This window comes from Ptychodera flava, unplaced genomic scaffold (assembly GCF_041260155.1).
Source record: "Ptychodera flava strain L36383 unplaced genomic scaffold, AS_Pfla_20210202 Scaffold_30__1_contigs__length_3116999_pilon, whole genome shotgun sequence".
Lineage (NCBI taxonomy): Eukaryota > Metazoa > Hemichordata > Enteropneusta > Ptychoderidae > Ptychodera > Ptychodera flava.
The window spans coordinates 966,100-989,370 of NW_027248352.1; the positions used below are offsets into that span (position 1 = coordinate 966,100).

At 37.2% G+C, this 23,271-nt stretch overlaps 1 protein-coding gene across 2 annotated transcripts; it reads left to right on the forward strand.

The window, feature by feature from the left end:
- The first annotated feature begins 453 nt into the window (after positions 1-453).
- LOC139127319 (FAST kinase domain-containing protein 1, mitochondrial-like) lies at positions 454-9,893 on the forward strand. 2 transcript variants are annotated; one of them, XM_070693236.1, is made up of 7 exons: positions 454-576; positions 1,954-4,078; positions 5,319-5,438; positions 6,798-6,911; positions 7,440-7,590; positions 8,362-8,476; positions 8,921-9,893. In XM_070693236.1, the coding sequence occupies exons 2-7, from the start codon at positions 2,035-2,037 to the stop codon at positions 9,008-9,010; spliced, it is 2,634 nt and encodes an 877-aa protein (XP_070549337.1). In that variant the 5' UTR covers positions 454-576; positions 1,954-2,034; the 3' UTR covers positions 9,011-9,893. The 2 variants fall into 2 exon arrangements, with proteins under 2 accessions (XP_070549337.1, XP_070549338.1); XM_070693237.1 differs by lacking the exon at positions 7,440-7,590 and having other exon boundaries at positions 496-576; positions 8,921-9,818.
- Positions 9,894-23,271: the final 13,378 nt, after the last annotated feature.

Sequence of the window (23,271 nt, forward strand, 5' to 3'; positions counted from 1 at the left end):
ATCACTATGTTTATGGTAAATTCAGGAACAGTAAATTTGATTTCAAGGAAATCTATGCAGAAATCCTCATATTTTGTGTACTTAAAGTTCTGAAAATATTAGCACCCATGTTGTTCATCAACACAAACACAAAAAACTAATTTTTATCTCACTTTTTGTTATCTATGTTATTTCCTATTTGATCTTCCGTTTCTATCAAAAGCTCCTTCCCTAAACCACGTTAAAAAGCCATGCAGCTGACTAGAAATCACTATACTGCAGCCCTGGTAGTCGGACTGAATAATGATGTCAATTATATCAAGTAAACATATTTTCAGGCGATAATACTATAATAAAAGTTACAGAAATATTTTGAAGGTCACCGTCAGTGTTCCTGTGCCCCAAACAAAGTCTTGTACAGATTGCTGATGAAAAACGAAGGAAATACACCGAATGCCCTACTGAAGCGCCCTCAATGTCCTTGCCCCTCGGTGGAGTCACCTAAGGACACCAGATCAGACTCCACATGGCTGACCTGTGACCAAGCTCCAAGATGGCGTCCCTATAAACATTAATTCGTCTCCCTTCCTTTACTTTGTGAGTATTGATGTTTGGTTTTTAAGTTACATTACAAGTTATTTTTATATTACTTTTATACCACTGGAAGAGTTAGCATCAGGCAAAAAAAAATGCCTATTTTCGTGTATGACTTGCGGAAGCCGCAGCTTCCCCGTCAGTGGGTGTCGCCATAGGCATATTCTTCAAAACGTGTGTTGTTGTGCGTTTAGGGACATGAAATTCTCATTGTCACACAAATCACGTAGGCAATATCGAATGACGACCACCACAAACGAATACGGAGGCATTTAATTCTTAACAGGCTGCCTAACCCAGGGCACCTAACCACACACGAGAAACTCTCAGACTGGTATTTTGTGCAGCCCCTTCACAAAGCCGCCTTGGTTGGGGTCCAGACAGTGGAAGATCTGGAAGATCCGTTCCTCGAGGGGAGGGATCGACCTCTAACGACGGATCTCTCTTTCTAGGGTCCAGACACTTTGCACCAAAACCAGGTCGTCACTTACAAACTTCATACAATACCACCTTGTCCCATAGTACTACCTCGTCCCACACAACAGTACTGAGTACCACCTCATATTACCAAAAAATAAAAATAAAACCCACTTCACCACTGTGTCAAGACATTTTGGCTACCATGAACCATTTATTCATGCATAAAATCATAAATATCCACTGAATGCTACAACTCAGATGCCTTGCGCAGAATTGCACAATTTCATTTTCTCGATGTGTGTACACTTTGAAGACTTTAGTCTTGGGATGATAGAAAGGTGGTGAAAACTTTGATGGCAGTGGTTGGTTAACTGATTTTAAGCTTACCGGTTGGCAATAGTTTTGGGCAAAGTGGCGTTGCCAGGGTGAAGTAGGTGTTTGTATGAGGTTGTTTTGGTGGAAAACGGTTTCGGTGCGAAGTGTCTGCATGGGAACCTGGGCCACTACCACAGCATTTAATCCCAGCTCCCCATAAATTGAGTGTTACTCTTGCCACAGTGAATTCCTATTTTAAGAAGCCAGGCTCACTTTATCTTTGATGACTCTACATATCTAAAAATCAAAGAATAAGTTTTGTTAAATAACTTGCCAGTAGTTCTTGAAATGCTGATCAAAACATGCTGCAGGCTGCCAGAATGCCTGCATGGTTATTATATGTCAAGTTTGGTTACATTGATATCATCATAATTTTGTTTGCACTGCTGAATTTCCTACAATTAAGTATGAGCATAGACCCTCTCTACAGTCTGTGGTATTATGTATTATAAGATTTTGTGGGAAACAACTTTGAGTATAATCGCTCAGTCAGTCAGGTTAAGCTTTAATACATATGAGGAGCGTAAAAGTTGACAAAACAATAATTCCCAATTTAACAAAAATCATTTCTTGAAACATTTACAGGCTGAAGACTTGTCAGACATTTACACATTATGGTGACATAGCAGAGACTGAACTAAGTTTGGCACAAGGTCACCAGTGCTGATGAGGAAAATGTTTAAACCAGGAGCGGCAGTATTTCTGAAGGGGATTGGATTGCAGTGCCGAATTCATGTGCCGTTTGTTGTCAGGGCAACTTCAAGGAAGCTTGTACCTATCTTGTGCCTCGATGGCATAGGATTTAAAAGGAATCTGAGTCAGACTGTGTGGCCAGCAGTCCTAACTCAAGACAATGGCAACAAGTTTCACGCAGAAAATGGAAGTCATGTTTATGCAGAAAGTTATGTGGAAAACATTATCGCTGACATCATTCAAGTAGACACAGTTGGCGAACTGTTTGATGTAATAGATAACTACAGTGGTACACCTCTGCCGTGCGAAGTATCGTCAGCTGCTCTATCCAGACTTCATCATTTGCAGAAAATGAAACCCAAAGATGAAAGGAACTTTGAGAAAACACTTCAGCATCCAGCTGGCAAGATGCTCCTGGCATCCCTCGCAGACAATGCCGTGCACTGTGACACTACAGCTCTTCTTAGTTCTCTTTACACTCTGACCTATCTCCCGGGGGGTTGCCTCGCAAGTGGTTCCGCCGTGCAGAGGTTACTGGAGGAGGCTCAGAGGAGGTTGGACACGATGAACTTTGCAGAGTTGGCGAAGTTCGTTGTCTGTCTGCAGTTCATGAATCGCCACAACAGTCCAGTCACGGGCAGAGTCGCTGAGCTGATGAGAAAAAACCTAAACTGTTTCCAGGCACAAGATCTGCCGTCATTTGCCATCCTTATGGACGCAGTCATCCATCTCAGTTCTGGAAAATTCCAGGCCGAGCTGATGACAAGGACATTGAACTTGCTTAGTTCTGGAGAGCCAAATGAACTCACGATTCGAAAAATCTTATATGCTATGGAAAATGCAAACAACCCTAATCAACTGCTCATTGAAAAATGCATGTTTCTACTTCAACCAAAAATTGAAGAATTTGACACAAAGTGGCTCTATATGTTGTCTATGTTCTATCACAAATTGGAGTGTAGAAATGAGAGTGTGAGAGGCAGTATTCTTTGCAGGGTGAATGAACTGCTCAGTGAATGTAAAGACCCAGATGACGTATCGAGACTTTTTGAAATGGCAATAAAGCACGGCTCTTCTAGTGACATTGTCGGCAAAATTGAGACGATTCTACTTGAGAAATTAGATTGCATTTCCCTTGAATCCTTTGTAAGACTTTGCAGTGCGGTCAGCTGGTCAAATTATTGGTCACCAGTTTTGACCGAGGCGCTCCCCAGGGTGCTGGCGAGATTGCTAAAGAATGCCAGCCATCGTGAGGTGATTAGGATCAGCAAGAACCACATGCTGCAAGATTTAGATGTGGAATCGGTGAATCGGATTCATGGCCAGCTGATGTGTGCATTGGCCGACAACATTAACCCAAGCAATGTTCCGCGCATTGTGAGGTCCCTGTCGTATCTACCGGAGCCGTTCCCCGAGTCGCATAGTTTAATCTTGCAGAAAGTTGTAAGTTCCTACCACATGTTTGACATTCACAAGCTCAGCCTGACAATAAGGGCGTTAAGAAACATATTGAATCACCCGTTTCTGAAGAGTCCTGTTGTGAAAAGACGAAAGTTTGTTTCAACAATGAACAGGTTAAACACTCAGTGTTTTTTACTGCTGGAGAACATGAACCAAAATTCCTCGGAGGCCAGTACAGGTAGAGAAAGCCACCAGCTGATTGCTTGGAAGAAACTGCCTCAAGTTGCCAATTTTCTCGTCAAAAATCGCCTTTATTACTCGAACATCCTTGATAACATTGCACAAACAATACCAGAGCATGTCTACAAGATGTCCCTGTCACAACTGAACAGTATTCTCACAGCGTACTCACAACTTAATCACAGACCTCCAAATGCCGATGAGTTCTATCAGGCCTGTATCAAAGCCTGTCTTGGTAATCTGCAGATCTGGAGGGACCCTATGGAGGTCGTTGACTGTGCCTATCAGCTAGCCATAGCCCAGTATTTCCCAGAAGATCTGATCAGTTTCATTTTCAGCGTGAGGTTTCTGGAAAAACTGGATCAAGTTATAGAAAGTAAGTATATGTCTTGAATACTAATTATACAAAGAAACAGTTCAGAAGTTAATATCCTTGGGTAAGGATTTATTGAAAACAATTTAAACCTTACTGCCACATTCAAAGAATCACATCTTGTTTCTCCCTGAAATCAACAACCTGTGTGATGGAGGAGTTCACCCAGCAAATAGCTGAGCAACAAGGATGTTGAAGACCCTTACATGTCTCCCTCTTACCTGAATGTACTGAATATACTAACCATCAACTCGCCTTGTTTTACACCATCTTTGGCTACGCTGACTTGAGCTGTTCTAATCCAATCACCTTGGTGACTGGTCATGCTAATAGTTTAGAACATTTCAGTGAGTGGATATATACTTATATATATATATATATATATATATATATATATATATATATATATATATATATATATATATATATATATATATATATATATATATATATTATTTATATATATTATATATAATTGTTATTGTGTTAGGGTATATAATTATTGGTATTGAGAAGAAAAAAAGATTTTGTCAAATGATGAATCTTTCTAGAAAATTCATTATAAAACAGAGTTTATTATAAAAAATAATGGTAATAAACAAAATGTGATAACAATAACTCCAAGACAATGCAGATTTCCCTTACTCATTCATCAGGAGAGATATTAAGTGTATTTCTTGAATTCTGCTTGATTGAAATATTGTGTAGTACACTGTCCAAATGCTTGATGTATGTGGTGTACTCAGTTGGTCATTTGAATAATAGTCTGCTTATAATTGCTTTCACAGAATGATAAAATTTAGAACAGCAGAAAAAGTCTGCATCTTTCAAATGTACTTTGGTCCGTCCACATAACCCTTCAACTTAAATACTTTTGCATGGAAATTCATCTGTGTTGGTAGCTAATTACCGTCATTAACTTTTGATCTTAACATGCTAGATTTTTTAGTCACTGAAATTTTTGGTTGCAGCACTACAACCTTCGTAAGCAGAATAACCCAATCTCAATGTCGTGACTGTCATGACATTGAGATCAGGTTATTCTGCTGATGAAGGTTGTAGTGCTGCAACCAAAAATTTCAGTGACTGAAAATCTAGCGTGTTGACATCAAACGTTCAATTGAAAGTAACTTAAATACTGTTTATTATTCTTCCAATAATAAGGTTTGTAAAGTCAGTATCATATTGTAAGTCCAGACACATGACAAGAGATTTGAGTAAATTGTCTTTCGTGACGTTACAGGGTCAACTGTTGGATTTAGGAAACAAGTTCAAGGCAGGCTGATGAAGCTGAACCGGTGTATACAGTTGGAATGTCCAGAAATGAAGTTACCATGGTTTCATGATCAATTCATGCACAGAGGTTGGTATTTATACATGAGTGACATTAACCTTGCATTTGTGAACTTTTTATACACCTCAAAATGTGTGAATGTAATACAGGTGAATTGAAGTTGGAACTTAGAGTTTCACTTTTGAGCGGAACAGCAGCAATGGAATATATAGAGCACCAGTAAAAAAAAAACTTGAAGAAGTCCAATCTTGGTTTCACTGTATCTTTTTATTCATTGTGAGATAAATAGAAATGCCATAATATGTTTGGTTAAATGGTTTAAACACCTGGTTACCTACATTATATATTATTGCCTGAATACATGGGTTTATGTGCCCGAGAGCAAGTGATACTTTGCCCAACGCCATGCCAGGAGGGCAAATTTTCTCCTGCTGCCAGGGCAAATAAACCCATGTATTCAGGCAACAATATTTTTATTACATGCCTCTTAACAGTTAACGATATATGACATTTAGTTACATGCAGGGCATTCTCAAACAATTTCACCATTATCGACCAACATCAAACAGATTTTAATGAAAGTCAAAATAGCAGTGTGTACATGAATATTTTACACCTAGCGTTAAGTGTCTATTTTGATGTCAAAAACATCGAAGGGCTTCACCAGACCGGGTTACTATGGAAACCGGTCTGTACATTGTTTACACGGCCCGCCAACTTCCTGGATGTTCCTATTCAAATCAATGCACTGATTTGTACTCACACTGAGGCATGTAATAAAGATAAATTGTGTTACCAATCACAGATTACCGGCTGTCGGTAAATCCAGTGTTCTAGTTCCGAGGCCAGCATACTTTTAACTTTCAACTTTACTGATCTGATGGACTATCAAATTAATGAATGTGCTTTAATTCAGTATTTTATGTGTACATTTTGATTTACAATACAGCACACCATCTAAAACAGACTATTTGTTTGTCCTGCAAGACTACTGACTTTACAAATTTACTGATCTGATGGACAAGCAAATGCAATGAACGTATGTCTGTTCAGTAAAGAATCTGTACGTGTGGATTTACAATACAACAGGACTTTCTAAAACACACTGTATCTGTTTGCCTTTGAAGGTGAATGGATTTTCGGAATAAACCCTTCCACGCCCATTTCCCTGTCTAGAGGTCCAACTTTACCCTAGAAAACAATGGGATTGGTTCAAGCCACAGTGGTGAAAGGGTTAATGACTGAGAATTAGAATTCTTTTTCCTCTCTATAATTTCCATCATCAGTGATATGATGAGGATCTTACAGTCTATATCAAAATTTGTCTCATGAAAAACTATCGCCAAGTTGATAAGATCCTCAAATCTATACATGCATCTAAATGTACATCTGATTGTCTTTGTGATATATCTGTTGTTCTTTCATCAGGACAGTCACAGACAGTAACCATACTTGACAACATTGAAATCCACCTTACCAACATCCTGGGTGGCCCTGAATATTTCAGAAGGAGTGTCTTCACACCGTATTTGTACAAACTAGGTGAGTGCTTTCCAGCATATCAGTTTGATGTGCTATTGCGTGATCATGTCTATTACAGGGTTGAGTGAAACCACCATCCCAGGTTTATGGGTCAGTAATTTTACTTCTACTAGCTCAAAGATAGTGAAATAACATCGCTGGTAGTTGACATGTCTTTAAGCTTCAAGGAATCCTTCCAAATTTTTTTCCTGTCTTTTCATTGGTTTTGAGATAAGCAAACGTGTACTTTTGTACGAAGGTATCACAATGGAATCAAGCTAATGTCAACTGTCAAATGTATTCTAAGGCAATGAACAGATTCTTAAAAACATTCCATAAGGGTTGATTTCTCTACAGGTGCTAAACACTAAACATTTCGTCAGCATTAATAAAGCCCTGAGAAAAGAATAACTTGTGCGAAAAATTGAAATCTTTGACAAGTGATACATTTTAAATTTAAAGTACTGTACTGACTGATTGAATAGTCAGTCTGTATACTTTCTATGAAGATTGATTACCATGCAAATTTTTCAAAATCTTTGATTGCAGGTTTTGACATGGTATTGTCCAAGGATAACCAACCATTGGTCTGTGCTGACTATGGCAGTGCACTTGACCTGACCCAGGGTCCCAAAGGAGATACATCCCATAATATTCAGTGGGGAGTCATTCAGAAGCAGCTGCCACCGGGAGCACAGAGGTTGGTTCAGTGCTTTATGAGATTTTCTGTACAATACTGGAAACGTACTATTTCACGTTTACAATACATTTGTGTTTAAAGTATATAAACTTAAGTTTATGGAATGTCAAGATTTCAAAGTTTTTAATTTGTGTTAAAGTAGAAACAAAATATCACAACTTTCAGCTTCCATACATGTCCTGTCAAAGAAATGCTAAGATTACACCCACATTTGATTGTCAGTGTATTAAAATTCATCACATCTTGTGATGTGCAATATTTGCTTCCTTGGAAGTTGTCTCTAAATATTGGCACAAACAGAAATTGGAAATGGCAATATAAAGTACCCCTGGATATTTATACTGATGTGTCACAATATGAGAGAAAGAGTAATCTAAAGAGACTATAGCTGCAAATTTTGCTGGCTGTTTAAAATATTTTTGTTTTTAATATCGGCAATATTAACTTTTTCTTCTCCACAAAAAATATGAAGATTCACAGCATTTAGCTTGTCAACTCAGCCTTTACTTGTGTTAGCCAAATTTTAGTTGCTGGCAGGTGTATTCTAGTCCACAATAAAATTTGAATGTAAATATACTGGACCAGGTGTAAATGCTGTGTTTGACAAGCAGAAAGATTTGTTTTTCAGTATGCCTTGGTCTGTGGAACAAGAGCTTGCACTTGATCTCTGAAACGAAAAACTGAAAAGTCAATCAAAGTTTACACCTGTACCGTTCCTCCGAATGCATTTGTGCACTAATGTAACTCATTCAATCATTGTTTTTCCCACAGAGTTGCCATTGACTATCTGGGTGCCAAGTATTTCTGCTCCAACACGAACCATCCAATGGGTTACCAAGAGATGAAGAGACGCCATCTTGAAATTATGGGATATAAATATGTTATTGTAAGTGACATTGTAACTTTCCAAAGAAAAAAATTCCTTTTCTATATTAATTATAAAAATCAAAGGTCAAAATGGAAAGTTTGGGTCAAGAAAAACAACTTGCATAAATTTTACCGATATTTGTAATTCAATATGTCTGCCATATGTGACACAAAGTCTGTGAATTACAAGATAATGAAAGACACTGAAAACTTCACATCTCTACTGGTTACATTATTAGTCCCCACAAATAGCAGATCAAAAAGATATTTTAAATATGAGAATGTGCAAAAATTGTTCTCCAAGTGTGATTACCCCTAACCAATTCACCAAAATTCCCACTGGTTCAACATTAGTCACTATAACTATTTGTAGCAATGGGTTTTGTCCAAACCACGGAGATGAAACATTAAAATATTTCTACTCGGGTTTCCTGTAATGGTTGCCATATCTTTCTTTCATTAGATTCCCCACTTTGAGTGGAAGTCAATGACGCTATCATCGCAGCAAGACCGGGAAGGCTACCTCATTAAGAAAGTATTTCAAAATGTGTAAATTCACAATGTGAAACACAGCTACAGAACAACATGAATGTGTGGATTGAATGCTGTTTGATTCCTGTATAGATTCAAATTATACTGAATACCAATTGCATACTGCATGTTGTGCAAGCAATATGGCTATTTTCACTTTACTTGATTTCACAGAAATTTCTTCGAATACATTCTGGTACATTGCTTGCGAAATACGTTTTTTCTGAAAGGCCATTTAAAGAAAATTCTTTGTTTGCCATCTTTGGATTTTTGACCAGCCAGGGGGAAGAACAAATTAGACAAAAACACACAAGTGTATTAACATAAGCTCAATTTATGGTTTCTTTTGGAAAAATCAAATTTTTATTTGTAATAGTGTTCATATTGTGTTTGTTTTCTTAATTTTCTCTGAAAACCTACCACGTGGGGGGAGGGGGGTAAATGAAGAAATTTATTTAAAGCATCTAAGCATGTTATTCCAATTTAAATCTTGGGATGTCATATCAGATAAGGCCACTTAGCACAATTTAAATTGTGATGTCATATGAGATAAGGCCAGTGAGCACTTTTCATTTTAATGACTTCTTGACATCATTGCATTATCTGATTGTAATCAGGCATAGCCACTGAAACTATGTATTGAACTGCACTTACAATTGATGGATTTACGTAAGCGTTGATCATCAATTCCATATGCCAAAGCGTTACAAAAGTTGTAATCATTTTATGAAGACAAATGAAATTAAACTACTTGTTTGTGACTTTCCGTTGTGGAATTTCTCAGCTCAATCTAAGCTCAATAAACCATAAAGTGTATTCTATGAAGACCAAAACAATTTGAAGCAAATGTATTCTGTCAGTGTATATATCTATGTTTATGCATCATCTTTGTGTGTGTATGTGTGTGTGTGTGTGTGTGTGTGTGTGTTTGTGTGTATTGTTTGTGCGTCAGTGTCTCTGTTTGTGAGGTCAGATGAAAGTGGTGAGCAACTTTCTGCGATAAAAGAATGCGCGAAAATGATGTTTTGATCACCTTTCATTATTCAATCGCCAGCCTAGCAAAGCATCCTGCAAATTTTTGTTGACTGCTAATATCTCAGCCATTTTGAACCTCTTGGTCTTTTAACAATAAATTTCACTCTTCATAAGCAGTCAACTTGAAAGGTTCACTCAAAGAGTAGCTACTTTGTGCACCATACATTCAAAGGTACCTGTTGTACACGACCCATAATCTTTCAAAAGTTTATAATATTTCTTTACAGTCACACTAGTTTTGAGGACGCCAAAACTTCAGTTGCAAATACTAGTAAATGAAAGAGTTCAGTGTAAAGATGCTTTTTGCAATATGGTCAGCATTCAATGGCTCTAAATAATGTTGGCATTTTGTTATGTCAGGCCAAAGCAGTTGCAAGTGGGAGAATTGTGTTTCCAGTGTTTTAAAGGTGTGCTATATTCATGGTGCATTGTACCTACACGATTTGTTGACTGTAGAGTAAAAGTTGCTGCAATTTGTGGTCAACAGATCAAGGTACAGAGACATTGGCATTAAGAAAATGTGTTTTAATAATTTTACCAAGTTGGAATGCCTCTTTAATATGCAAGCAACACTAACCCAAATCTAATCAGTTCTTGCAAGTAGCATATGGTACCTGTGTATCAAATCTGACTTGAATCTGTTGAGGCATTTTTGAGTTATCGTATAAACAGACAGACAGACACACACACTAACACACACACACGGACAGACAGACATCCCTCCCTATGACATTAGCCTACATGTGAACACGTGAGCTAAAAAGGAAGAGAGAGAGAGAGAGATTCAAGTCCTTTGTTTTCCTTTCGTTTTTTATTTTGTTTCTTCGAAATGACACATCGCTGGCTTAGGATAAAGGTGACTCTAGAATGGCCACAGAGGCATTGATTACATGTTGGTGTAGAATGTCAGGGTGACAAAAAACACAATTAATCATCATGTGCATATACTTTTGACCTGGATATGTCTTTTACGGTAAAGGATGTAAAGAGTTGTGTAGTAATATACATAATAAACGTTGAAAATAGCATTGGGCATTTTGGTGAATCCATGCACCATGAACATGTGTAAACCTGCTTCTTAATGTTGAAAAACCAGAGTGTATAAATGTAAGTTATGAGAGAGAGAGATTTTGTCTAAAAAATATCCAGGTCGTTGGGGGGGGGGGAGAGAGAGAGAGAGAGAGAGAGAGAGATTTTGTCTTAAAACTGTTCAGGTCGTTGGTAGTGAGAGAGAGAGAGAGAGAGAGAGAGAGAGATTTTATCTTAAATAATTCAGGTCGTTGATTTTCTTTTCGTTTTTATTTTGTTTCTTCGAAATGACACATCGCTGGCTAGGAATAACGGTGACTTTAGAATGGTCACAGAGGCATTGCTAATATGTTGGTGTAGATTCCAATAATGACAAAAACAATTAATCATAATGTGCATATACGTTTGACCTGGATATGTCTTTTACGGTAAAGAAATATAGAGTCGGGTAGTGAAATATAGAATAAACATTGAAAATTACATTATACTTTTTCCATGCACCATGTCTATGTTTTGATGCATCCATGCACCATGTATATGTGTAAACGTGCTTCTTGATATTGAAAAACCAGAATGTTGAGAGAGAGAGAGAGAGAGAGAGAGAGAGAGAAGAGAGAGAGAGAGAGAGAGAGAGAGAGAGAGAGAGGAGAGATTCAAGTCCTTTGTTTTACTTTCGTTTTCTACTTTGTTCCTCCGAAATGACACTTCGCTTGCTAAGGATAAGGTGACACAAGAATGGCCACAGAGGCATTGATTACATGTTGGTGTAGATTCATATGGTGACAAAAAACAATATTAATCAAAGCGTGCATATACTTTTGACCTGGATATGTCTTTTACGGTAAAGGATATAAAGAGTTGTGTAGTAACATACAGAATAAACGTCAACTTGAAAATAGCATTGGACGTTTTGGTGATCCATGCACCATTTACATGTGTAAACCTGCTTCTTAATGTTGAAAAACTAGAATGTATAAATGTAAGTTATGAGAGAGAGAGAGATTTTGTCTAAAAAATATCCAGGTCGTTGGTAGAGAGAGAGAGAGAATATTCAGGTCGTTGGTTTTCCTTTCGTTTTTTATTTTGTTTCTTCGAAATGACACATCGCTGGCTAAGAATAAAGGTGACTCTAGAATGGCCACAGAGGCACTGATTACTTGTTGGTGTAGATTCTCATGGTGACAAAAAACACAATTAATCATAGTGTGCATATACTTTTGACCTGGATATGTCTTTTACGGTAATGGATGTAAAGAGTTGTGTAGTAATATACAGAATAAACGTCAACTTGAAAATAGCATTGGACGTTTTGGTGAATCCATGCACCATTTACATGTGTAAACCTGCTTCGTAATATTGAAAAACCAGAATGTATAAATGTAAGTTATGAGAGAGAGAGAGAGATTTTGTCTAAAAAATATCCAGGTCGTTGGTAGAGAGAGAGAGAATATTCAGGTCGTTGGTTTTCCTTTCGTTTTTTATTTTGTTTCTTCGAAATGACACATCTCTGGCTTAGGATAAAAGTGACTCTAGAATGGCCACAGAGGCATTGATTACATGTTGGTGTAGATTCTCATGGTGACAAAAACACAATTAATCATCATGTGCATATACTTTTGACCTGGATATGTCTTTTACGGTAATGGATGTAAAGAGTTGTGTAGTAATATACATAATAAACGTTGAAAATAGCATTGGGCGTTTTGGTGAATCCATGCACCATGTACATGTGTAAACTGCTTCTTAATGTTGAAAAGCCAGAATGTATAAATGTAAGTTATGAGAGAGAGAGAGAGATTTTGTCTAAAAAATATCCAGGTCGTTGGTAGAGAGAGAGAGAGAATATTCAGGTCGTTGGTTTTCCTTTCGTTTTTATTTTGTTCTTCGAAATGACATATCTCTGGCTTAGGATAAAAGTGACTCTAGAATGGCCACAGAAGCATTGATTACATGTTGGTGTAGATTCTCATGGTGACAAAAACACAATTAATCATAGTGTGCATATACTTTTGACCTGGATATGTCTTTTACGGTAAAGGATGTAAAGAGTTGTGTAGTAATATACATATAAACGTTGAAAAATGACATTGGATATTTTGGTGAATCCGTGCACCATGTACATGTGTAAACCTGCTTCTTAATATTAAAAAAACCAAGAATGTATAAAATTAAGTTGAGAGAGAGAGAGAGAGAGAGAGAGAGAGAGGAGAGAGAGAGAGAGAGAGAGAGAGAGAGAGTTTTTCCGTGATATATACAGGCCCTTGGCTTTCTTTTCGTTTTCTATTTCGATTCTCGGTAATGACGCATCGATGGCTTATCTTAATAGCGGCTGCAGGATAGTTACCAAGAACTCGATAGGAACTAAGGGGTCGTTCTGTCATTACAGCTGGGGATAAGCCACGGATATTCAAAGGGGCACCTTAAGTTTGAAACTGCAAAATGGGGGAGGGGGGTCATGTATTTTTCAAACAGCTTGGAGGGGGTCACTTCATTTTCATAAGTATTTGTCCCGTCAAAAAAAAAGTTTCAGTGTTAATAAATATTCTTGGAGATAAAAATGATTCGCTGCATGATTTCATTTCCTGAAGTCATTTAAATGTAAACCCAAACAAAAGTATTATCTGTCACATGAACGTCTTGTCTTGGCAATTCTTAGGCTTTGTCTTACATTGAATCGAGCTCACTGTGAGGCCAATGAACAATGCCTGTTACTTACATATTAGAGATATAGCAAGTTTTGTCAGGGAAAGTATTTAATGGTTATTTGTAGACTACTAGTACCATGAAAAGTGAAATTATACTTTTAGGTGAAATTTCAATATCATAATCGTTGTCCGCACTCAACTTCTGGCACATATATCCATTTTAACCATCCTATTCTAATCAAGTGTATTAATATGAATAATCGAGAGTGCATAAATACACAGATTTAACTACTTTTGTATTAGAAAAAAAATATTCATAGTTTCTCCATAGACTCCCATGTATACTGGCAGTGAAATTCCAAAGTCAGATTTCTTGTACACATAATATGCACCTTCAAAGGTATACTGTCACCTGTTCCAATTTTGCCACAGTTACCATGGAAAGAGAGAATCTACCAATCACAGATTTTAAGCGGGTGACCGCTTTTTAAAAACAGCGCCCTCACATGGGCATTTTGAATACCAAGGAACGCCCCTTTGATCATATATGGGCATATTGATTATATATGCATATTGATTATATATGGGCATATTGATAGTCAAATTGTTTGTACACATGCTAATTATAACAACCCTATTCAAATTAAGTGCATTTATGTCAATTATAAAATGTCTATAAATGCGTAGATATTGCTAGTTTTGTATTGAAAAAGTATTACATAGTTTTCTCATAGACTACCATGTATACTAAATCAACATCAACAGCTGATTATCAAATAAATACAAACATCAAAATTTTGTACACACATGCTCGCGTAAAAATATTGTGCTCCACCTGTGCCTTCAGTCCAATCCCTTTGTAGGGTGATTTCAAAATTAAAGCAAGTCAGAAGGGGAAATTTGATCATTTACATCTTGTTAGTTCGAAGGGGGTTATTTGCAAAAATCTGAATCTTTTTTTATTCTATCGCTCCCTCCCCCTGAGGTGTTTGTGTGTGAATGTTACCTTAAGCAATAAGAGGGGCGTCATGAAATTTTTGTCATCTTAATAGGGGTCATCAATTGTTTGGTGCAATGGTAGGGGTGATTCACTTATTTTGACTGATACGTAGAAAAATTTGCTGGCCAAACCCTGGCCATAATAACTGAACACTCCCTAAATTGAGATAATTGGATTGTGAAGTATTGTCGATATAATCTGCAAATGTAACCTCATCTGCTTTCCTTTTAAGTTTTACACTTTATTTTATGAGTAATTTGTAATATCGCAACATTCAGCAATAGGGCACCGAACAGTTTTGAGAAATTTGAAAAATATAACGATACAATTATCCAAAATTAGTTCCAATCGTGTTAAAAGCATTATTGATAGGTTTGTGTAGATTTCAATGGTGACAAAAAATTATCGTAGTATGCATATACTTCTGACCTGGATATGTCTTTCACGGAAATTGAAATAAAGAGTCGAGAAGTGACATACGGTTTAAACATTAAAAATTGGACATTTCGGTTAATCCCAGTGCCATGTGTAAACCTGCTTGGTTTCCTTTCGTTTTTATTTTCGATTCTCGGTAATGACGCATTGCAGGCTTAGTCACAAAGGCGTTCTTGATATATTTGTGTAGATTTCAATGGTGACGAAAAATTGTCAAAGTGTGCATATACGTTTGACCTGGATAGGTCTTTCACGGAAACTGAAATTTTGAGTCAGGTAGTGCATTCCATTGGACGTTCTGATGAATCCCTACGCCATGTTTAAAGCTGCTTCTGTAGTATAGAAAAAAATAGAATAATGTAATCAATGTTAGTGATAAATTATAAATTAATGTAAATCTGAGAGAGAGAGAGAGAGAGAGAGAGAGAGAGAGAGAGAGAGATGTGTGTGCGAGGCCCTTTGAAAGAAATAGTGTTCTGTTTCTAGTGTGCAACTGTAGCTGGGTTCGAGCAAGACGGATGACATATGGTTTGGTATGACATACATAATTACTGTCCTTGTGAGTGACTCTCAATCATAGATACGGTAACTATAGCTTCAGCCACAGTTTCGTTTGCTAGAGTAGTTATGTTTTTATTTTTTTATATTTTTCTGTACATTCTCATTTTAGTCACTGATATTCATTCCACACATCACGACAAAATATAGTTAGCACATGTCAGTTTTTAATAAATGACATAAAAATAAAAATAGATTCGTGATCCCTAAATCTACTTTGACTCACTGACTCACGGTTTGGGCTAGACTAGCTGTAAGCTATATCACGACTTCATTTACTCTCTACTTCGTTATTTTCTCCCTCTCGGTTTCATGTATTATGTAACTGACTTTTCAAATCGGGTTTATAAAAATAGCGTCAAGGACACTGAAGCTCCTCAAGTGTTAGGCCAGTTGAACTAGTTGATTGTTGGTAAGCAGTAATTGGCTTGGTGGCATGGGGTTGGGATATGGGTTACACAAGATTTGTGTTAGATACGTTTAACTATATATACAGTATGATTCGGCTCATTAATATAAGTTGCATACATTAACACCAATCTGTCCTAATGGAGTACGTGGCAGTTTATTATCAGGCGACTAGTAAAGTGAGTAAGCGCCATTAACTGCATTGGAATGCAGGTTAGCCACCGTAATTTCTCTGTCAGCACTCAAGTGAAAATTGCTTCATTGTGTTTTTCAACATTTACAATTGTAGTATACAAGTGAATTGCATTTTCACATTGATCTGCTTGACCAGAAAATTCGTCAGCCTTTTGCTGAAGTAGGTTTATATCTTCTTGTGTATATTGGCCAACTCTGAGACGATTAAGTAATTCTGCAAAATGTTTATCATCTTTCTGTCACATAATATCTGTCAGTTCATGCACTGTAAAGTACTCTTTCCAGAGGTTTATTGATAAAGGGCCATATCCCTGGTATAGATCTTTAAAAATCCATCCATCCATGACAGGTTTGAGTTGCAACATATCACCTACAGAGACTATTGACACACCACCAAATATCTTATTTCCTTTGATTTCTTGAAGATGGAGATTAATAAAAGTGAATAAACTGTTACCAACCATGCTAAGTTCATCAATGATGACAACTGATAAATTCATATATTTTGTTTGTAGAGTGTTTAATTTGTCAGTGTGTAATGGTTTATAACGAAAATCTTGACTTGCTGGTATTTTAAAAGCAGAATGAAATATAGCTGCAAAGCAGCGATGACCAGATTTTGAGACATCTCTGTGCACAGGGGCAATAGAGAAATAAATATGCAAAAAAGATGAAAGGCTACAGTAGTATTTGTGAAATTGAGGTCAAAGGTCATCGAGGTCATGTGACATTTTGTCAAAAAAATTGTATCCCATAGTTATCTCTATATACCAAAAATCAGACCTCTAGCTCTATTGGCTTGCCCAGAATTAGATATGTGCATAATTAATAAGGTACAGGATATGGCACCATAAGGTCTCCCATCATACCAAATATGAAGGGTGTAGCACTTGTGGTTACTGAGTTATGGCCATATATGTATATTTGGGGTCAAAGGTCATTCAGGTCACAAAATATTTTGTCAAAAAAATTGTATCTCATAGTTATCCCTATATACCGAAAATCAGACCTCCAGCTCTATTGGTTTGCCCAAAATTAGATATGTGCATAATTAATGAGGTACAGGATGTGTCATCATTAGGTGTCCCATCATACCAAATATGAAGGGTGTAGCCCTTGTGGTTACTGAGTTATGGACATATATGTATATTTGGGGTCAAAGGTCATCAAGGTCACGTGATATTTGAAAAAAAAATTATCCCATAGTTATCCCTACGTACCAAAAATCAGACCTCTAGCTCTACTATTAAGCCCAGAATTAGGTATGTGCATAATAATGAGGTACAGGAAGTGGCTGGTCATGTGACATTTTGTCGAAAAACTTTGCTCCCATAGTTATCCCTATGTACCAAAAACACACTGAAGTTGACAGCCAGTTACAGTGAAATTCGATCAAGCTGCAGAACCTCATTAATCAAGGTGTTGTTTTAATCGATGTGTATCAGTGATTTTTAAGACATTAGGGAGCCGTCATTATTTATGGTCTGGAAGGGGGGGGGTCGGAGGAATCTGAGGGGGGTCACTCAAAAATTGAAAGCTACAAGGGGGGTTGCTCAAAAGTGGAGAACAAGAAGGTAGGGGGGGGGGGGCTACTCAATTTTGTTGATATGTACTGAAGCATTTAATGAAGTTATGAATTAATACAACAATAATAGTAAAGAACAGCAATATGTATGCTTGAGATATGTATGATATATATATATATATATATATATATATATATATATATATTTATATATATATATATATATATATGTGTGTGTGTGTGTGTGTGTGTGTGTGTGTGTGTGTGTGTGTGTGTGTGTGTGTGCGTGTGTGTGTTATCAGCTAATTATCAGCTATTCGACGTGGCAAGCTTATGTTAGAGGCTAGTACTGAGTACATTTTTCAGTGTTCCTGATAAAAGATTGATATACTTGCCTGATCATTCATGAGAAACGTCTGCTTTCTATATTCTACATTGTATAGGTTACCGATAGGCGACACTGCATAAAACCCCTATAATACTTACTGTATTAACATGGATTATTGCCTGTATTTTAGCTGAAGAGTGCATATACAGATGAATACAGTCAAGAATTCATTTTTTGTATTCAGCAAGCCTGTATTTATGTGAATTCATGTGAATTAACGTGTATTATTCTATAATACAGGCAACTCATTAATGTGAATTTATCTGAATTATTGGATTTTCATGCAGTGCGAAAATGTGTAAAGCAAGCTAATTCTGATTCTATAAAGTTTAAACCAGTGGAATGCCTTGACAACAAACCCATCTTTTATTGCAGGAAAATGATAAAATAAATAAACGTGAATAAATGTTTGTCTGTTGCTATTTTTCGTTTTCAAAAATGTAATCTTCATTGAAATCAGTGAACTGGATTATACGTTTTGGAATACTGTCTCAGATTTCTGTTCCTTTGAGTTTTTTATTCGGAAAAAATCTGAAAAAATACTCCCCAAGTGCTACCAAATAACACCATTTTAATCTCTAGTTTTCAAAGCTCCAATGCAATCGCTTGCACGGTCGCTTGTGGTGCTTTCGCACCACATCGACACCCTCTTGTAAAAAACTTCTACGGAGAACACTGCATGTCATCAGAGCACTGGGATACAGACCTTGTACAGGTCTGTACAGGGCCTGTCGCAGCAGCAATCCATTTTACTGTGTACATTTTTAACTTTCCCTATTTTTTTTTTGGGGGGGGGTCACTCAAAATTTCTGTAGCAGAGAGGGGGTTACTCAAACACGTCATGGTTGGCAGGGGGGTTACTCGAAATTTTGGAGTTTCTAAAGCAATTCCTCCGACCCCCCAGGCCGTAAATAATGACGGCTCCCTTAACACACTGGGCTTCATGTGGTCTTGTTTACATCTTTAATCAGCAACATGCTCTCAGTGTGTCAACACACCAGGGCCACTCCATGCATATCAGACAGAGAAACATAAACAAATCACCAAGCTTTGCAACATGTCATGTATCTTTTTTTTTTATTTGTGATGAACAAGTGAGCGTGAAATTTCAGTAGCTTTGGTAATTGACTGGCTAGACCAGCATCATAAAACTTACATGTTCAAAATACATTTGTAAATGTATTTGTGGAGTTCCTAATTGGTGCTAGATCCTTTTCAACATAGCGATTCTAATGACATAAATGTAGAAAAAGAAATATGGTGTGGTACAAGGCATCCTTTTCACTGAAACACTCACAAACATTATTATGGTGTGTTCTATTACTTGTAGCTCATTTCCTTTATACCATTTAGACAAATTGTTTCACTATTATTTCTATTTTTAGTTTTAAGGTATTTTTAAAGTTGTAACAGCACTAGTACTTTCTCTTTCGTTCTGTTTTTGAGGTAAACTGTGATGAGAATGTTACCTCACAGTATTTCATCATTCTATTCATTTGTAAGAGCTAGGATTGCAATGATTAGACTGTTGTTAGCAACAGAAAACTTATCATTGTGTCCTATCAGGAATTCCAAAAATTGTTTAACATGTAGATTCACTGAGACTGGACAAGCGAAAATTTCAAAAACTTGGTGAACTTTCATGCTCACTTAAGCTTGTTCATCGGGAATAAAAAAGAAACATACATGACATTGCAAAGCTTGGTGACTTGTTTATGTTTCTCTGTCTGGCGTTCAGTGGAGTGGCCCTGGTGTGATGTGTAACTGAAGAGGTGTAGCTGATTAAAGATGTAAACAAGACCACATCAAACCCTGCTGTGTTAATGTCCTAAAAATCGCTGATACACATCGATTAAAACAACACCTTGGCTAATGAAGTTTTGCAGCTTGATCGAATTTCACTGTAATTGGCCCCAACATACACCAGTTTATCACATGACACATGGACACACAGATGGAAGTTCATTGGCCAAATCTTGACAGAAGGAAGTAAAAGTTGACGGAAGGAAGTAAACGTTGACGCCGCCGTACTGGTTTCAATTCTAACAGCTCCTCAGTATATAAAACTGAGGAGCTAATAAAATTATTACTATTAGTACTTCACTACAAATGCCAATGCCAGCTATGAGGATTTCACAAAAACATGCACAGAACATAAATGAACAGTTTCGTTTCATTTCGTTTTTTCATTGAATTTTGTTTCGTTTCGTTCTGTTTTGTTTCCTTGAATAGAATCAGATTAGGGGAATCTTTAGCGAAACGAAAATGTTGTCTATGAAGCTTTAATTACTTTTCATGAGGAAAGCCTGCATTGCCTTACACTCGAAGTGATTACAACGGTTCTTGCACACTGGTTACGTAAAACATCAAGGAATCTGGCAGATAGAATTAACACTGGGCACTTGAGTTTTCATCCATGGAATAAAACAACGTCTACCTTATTCACAATAAAATTTGAAGCTGAACCGACTGCTGCAACTATCATAGCTCTGCAAAAAGTTTTTTAAATTCAACTTTAATCAAGGATTACTTAAAACTGTCAGGAAAACACAAAATTAATAATCAAGTATATTTAGGTACACACTCTCAATGACGCCATAAAAGCGAAGACAAATGACTGACGTTGCCGTTTGAACAATACCATTTTTTTTCTAGGGTAAAAATAGAGCTGCGCTGAAACACTGCCGATAACGACAATAAAATCAACTCATTATGTAGGGTAAGTCTATACAGCACTACTCTTACATGTAGTGGGATCATGCTGTGTACTGATTATTGAAGTTTGTTGGTGATATAACTTATCCTGAATATGTTCATGTCTATCTAAGCTACGCCGCTATGAGTTATTTAGTATCCAGCTTTTGTAAAAGTAAAATGTTACATAGCAGTGGCGATATGAAAGATTCTGCAATTTCAAACTGCGTTTTCAGGCATATTAACACTTGTGTAGTTTCTTTTCATTTCATTTCGTTTCGGTTGGTTTTGTTTCCTTTCACTAAATAGTAACATTACATTTCCTTTCGTTTCGTTTTGCTAAATAGCATAAGTCGGCTACGAGACGACATACAAAGAACAGCACTGTGTACGTGCACCCTGACCTTAATGGTTCAAAGGTGAGTGTCGTCAGCCACAATTGTACGCATTGTTTCACACTGAAGTCACCACAGCGTGTTATCCAGGCTATACAAAGAGACAGAGTATCAGCAGCTAAACTGTTAAAATGCTCGTTGGTGAGTAAAAATTTACAGAATGTATTGCTAAGCTGTATGAATAATAAGCTTTCATGATGCCATCTACATGTGCTAGGTTATTTGTAAAGTACCTTTACAGGGTTTTCTCTCAACTGCACACTTGCACAAATAGCGCATTTCGAGCCATTGTCTGCCCCGAAAAAATTACAGACAGCACGGCACGCACAAAACACACCAGATAAAGACGTCCATCGGTGCATGTTTTTATGGATTAAAACCCCCGAATTCGGACCAAATTGTCCAAGGGAAATACGTCAAATTCTGTGTCGGGAGAAGCTGTCGGTGACAAATTGACAGAAGATGGTGAGCAGCCGAGCACATCACAAGCTGATAAGCATCATGGTGTCGATGTCAGTAAGATTGTTGCATGCGACATTGATGACTGAACTGGGTGACGATTGTAATGACATCGGCGAAGCCCTTCCTTGAAGGAAAACAGTTAAAATGGCATTGTTGATATGTTTGTGTATATTTCCATGATGACAATAAACCAATAAATCTTAGTATGCATGTACTTTTGACCTGGATATGTCTTTCACGATAAAAGACTTAAAGATACACAATGGTTCAGATGAGAGTCGATAGCATCATTTTATACTTTGTAAAAACGAAAGACCACCGCACAGTTTATTTATTTCTAAGTGATCTTAATATTAGGCGCATGGTCTACAGCTAAGAAATCGTCGTTATTTATGATGGGTTCTAGAGAGCTGTATTGGTGCATAAAAATTGCACATTTGCTACATTTTTACCATTTTGTTCTCGAAGTGCTCGTGAACATGCATGCCCTCATTATATAAAATAAACATTCAGAGTGCATTGGAAATTTTAGTTAACTACATGCATCATATCTAAACCCACAGCAAAAAGGAATATATGAATGTTCAATGTTAAAATGGCTATATGGAGAGAGAGAGAGAGAGAGAGAGAGAGAGAGAGAGAGAGAGAGAGAGAGAGAGAGAGAGAGAGAGAGAGAGAGAGAGAGAGAGAGAGAGAGAGATTGTAGGAGATATATGCAGGCCCTTGGTTTCCCTCTTGACGGAGATATGCAGGACCTTGGTTTTCCTTTCATTTTCCTTTTCGATTCTCGGTAGTGACGCATGGCAGGCTAAGCATAATAGTGGCTGCGGAACAGTTAAAATGACATTGTTCATACGTTTGCATAGATTTCCATGGTTACAATGAAACCATTTATCTTCCTGTGCATATACTTTGACCTGGATATGTCTTTCACGATAATAGAAATGGAGATTCACAAACGTTCAAAGATGAGAGGAGCGACCAACACACAGTTTGTTATCCCTGAGTGACCTTTAGCTTAGGTGCATGGTCTGCAGCTTAGAAATCGTCGTTATTTACTTTGGGTACTGGAGAGGGTATTGGTGCAGAAAAATTGCACAACTGGTAAATTTAACCCTTATATTCTATAAGTGGTCGAAAACCTGTAGGTTCTCATCGTATGTCACTTGTAGCTGTAGGGATATTAAGCGTTGTAACATCGTATATCTCAAACCCATACACTCATGCTTGATAACAACGTAGTGCCCTCCCGATACTGAACTGTTGTAAGTTATTTCTAAAGAGGTGTCACACGAGCATATCTACAGCCTTTGATAACAGGTGATGTCGCCATTAACAACTGTCAAGCTCTGCGTTAGACATAATGCATTTTTAAGTTGCATGGTAAGGACTGAACGTAAATTAGCAGGGGGGAGGGCCGGGGAGATTTCGCAAGAGAGTGGCCAAAAATCATAACCCTCCCCAAAATTTAGTCCAAAATTTATGACCCTCCCTTAAAGCAAGGCTGAAAAATT

What these genes read in the sequence shown, in the direction of transcription:
- LOC139127319 (XM_070693236.1), top strand. Translation starts at nt 2,035, where the DNA reads ATGAGGAAAATGTTTAAACCAGGAGCGGCAGTATTTCTGAAGGGGATT. An exon ending in ACTGGATCAAGTTATAGAAA is followed by an intron (nt 4,079 to 5,318) that starts GTAAGTATATGT and finishes GTGACGTTACAG; the next exon opens with GGTCAACTGTTGGATTTAGG. An exon ending in ACCGTATTTGTACAAACTAG is followed by an intron (nt 6,912 to 7,439) that starts GTGAGTGCTTTC and finishes CTTTGATTGCAG; the next exon opens with GTTTTGACATGGTATTGTCC.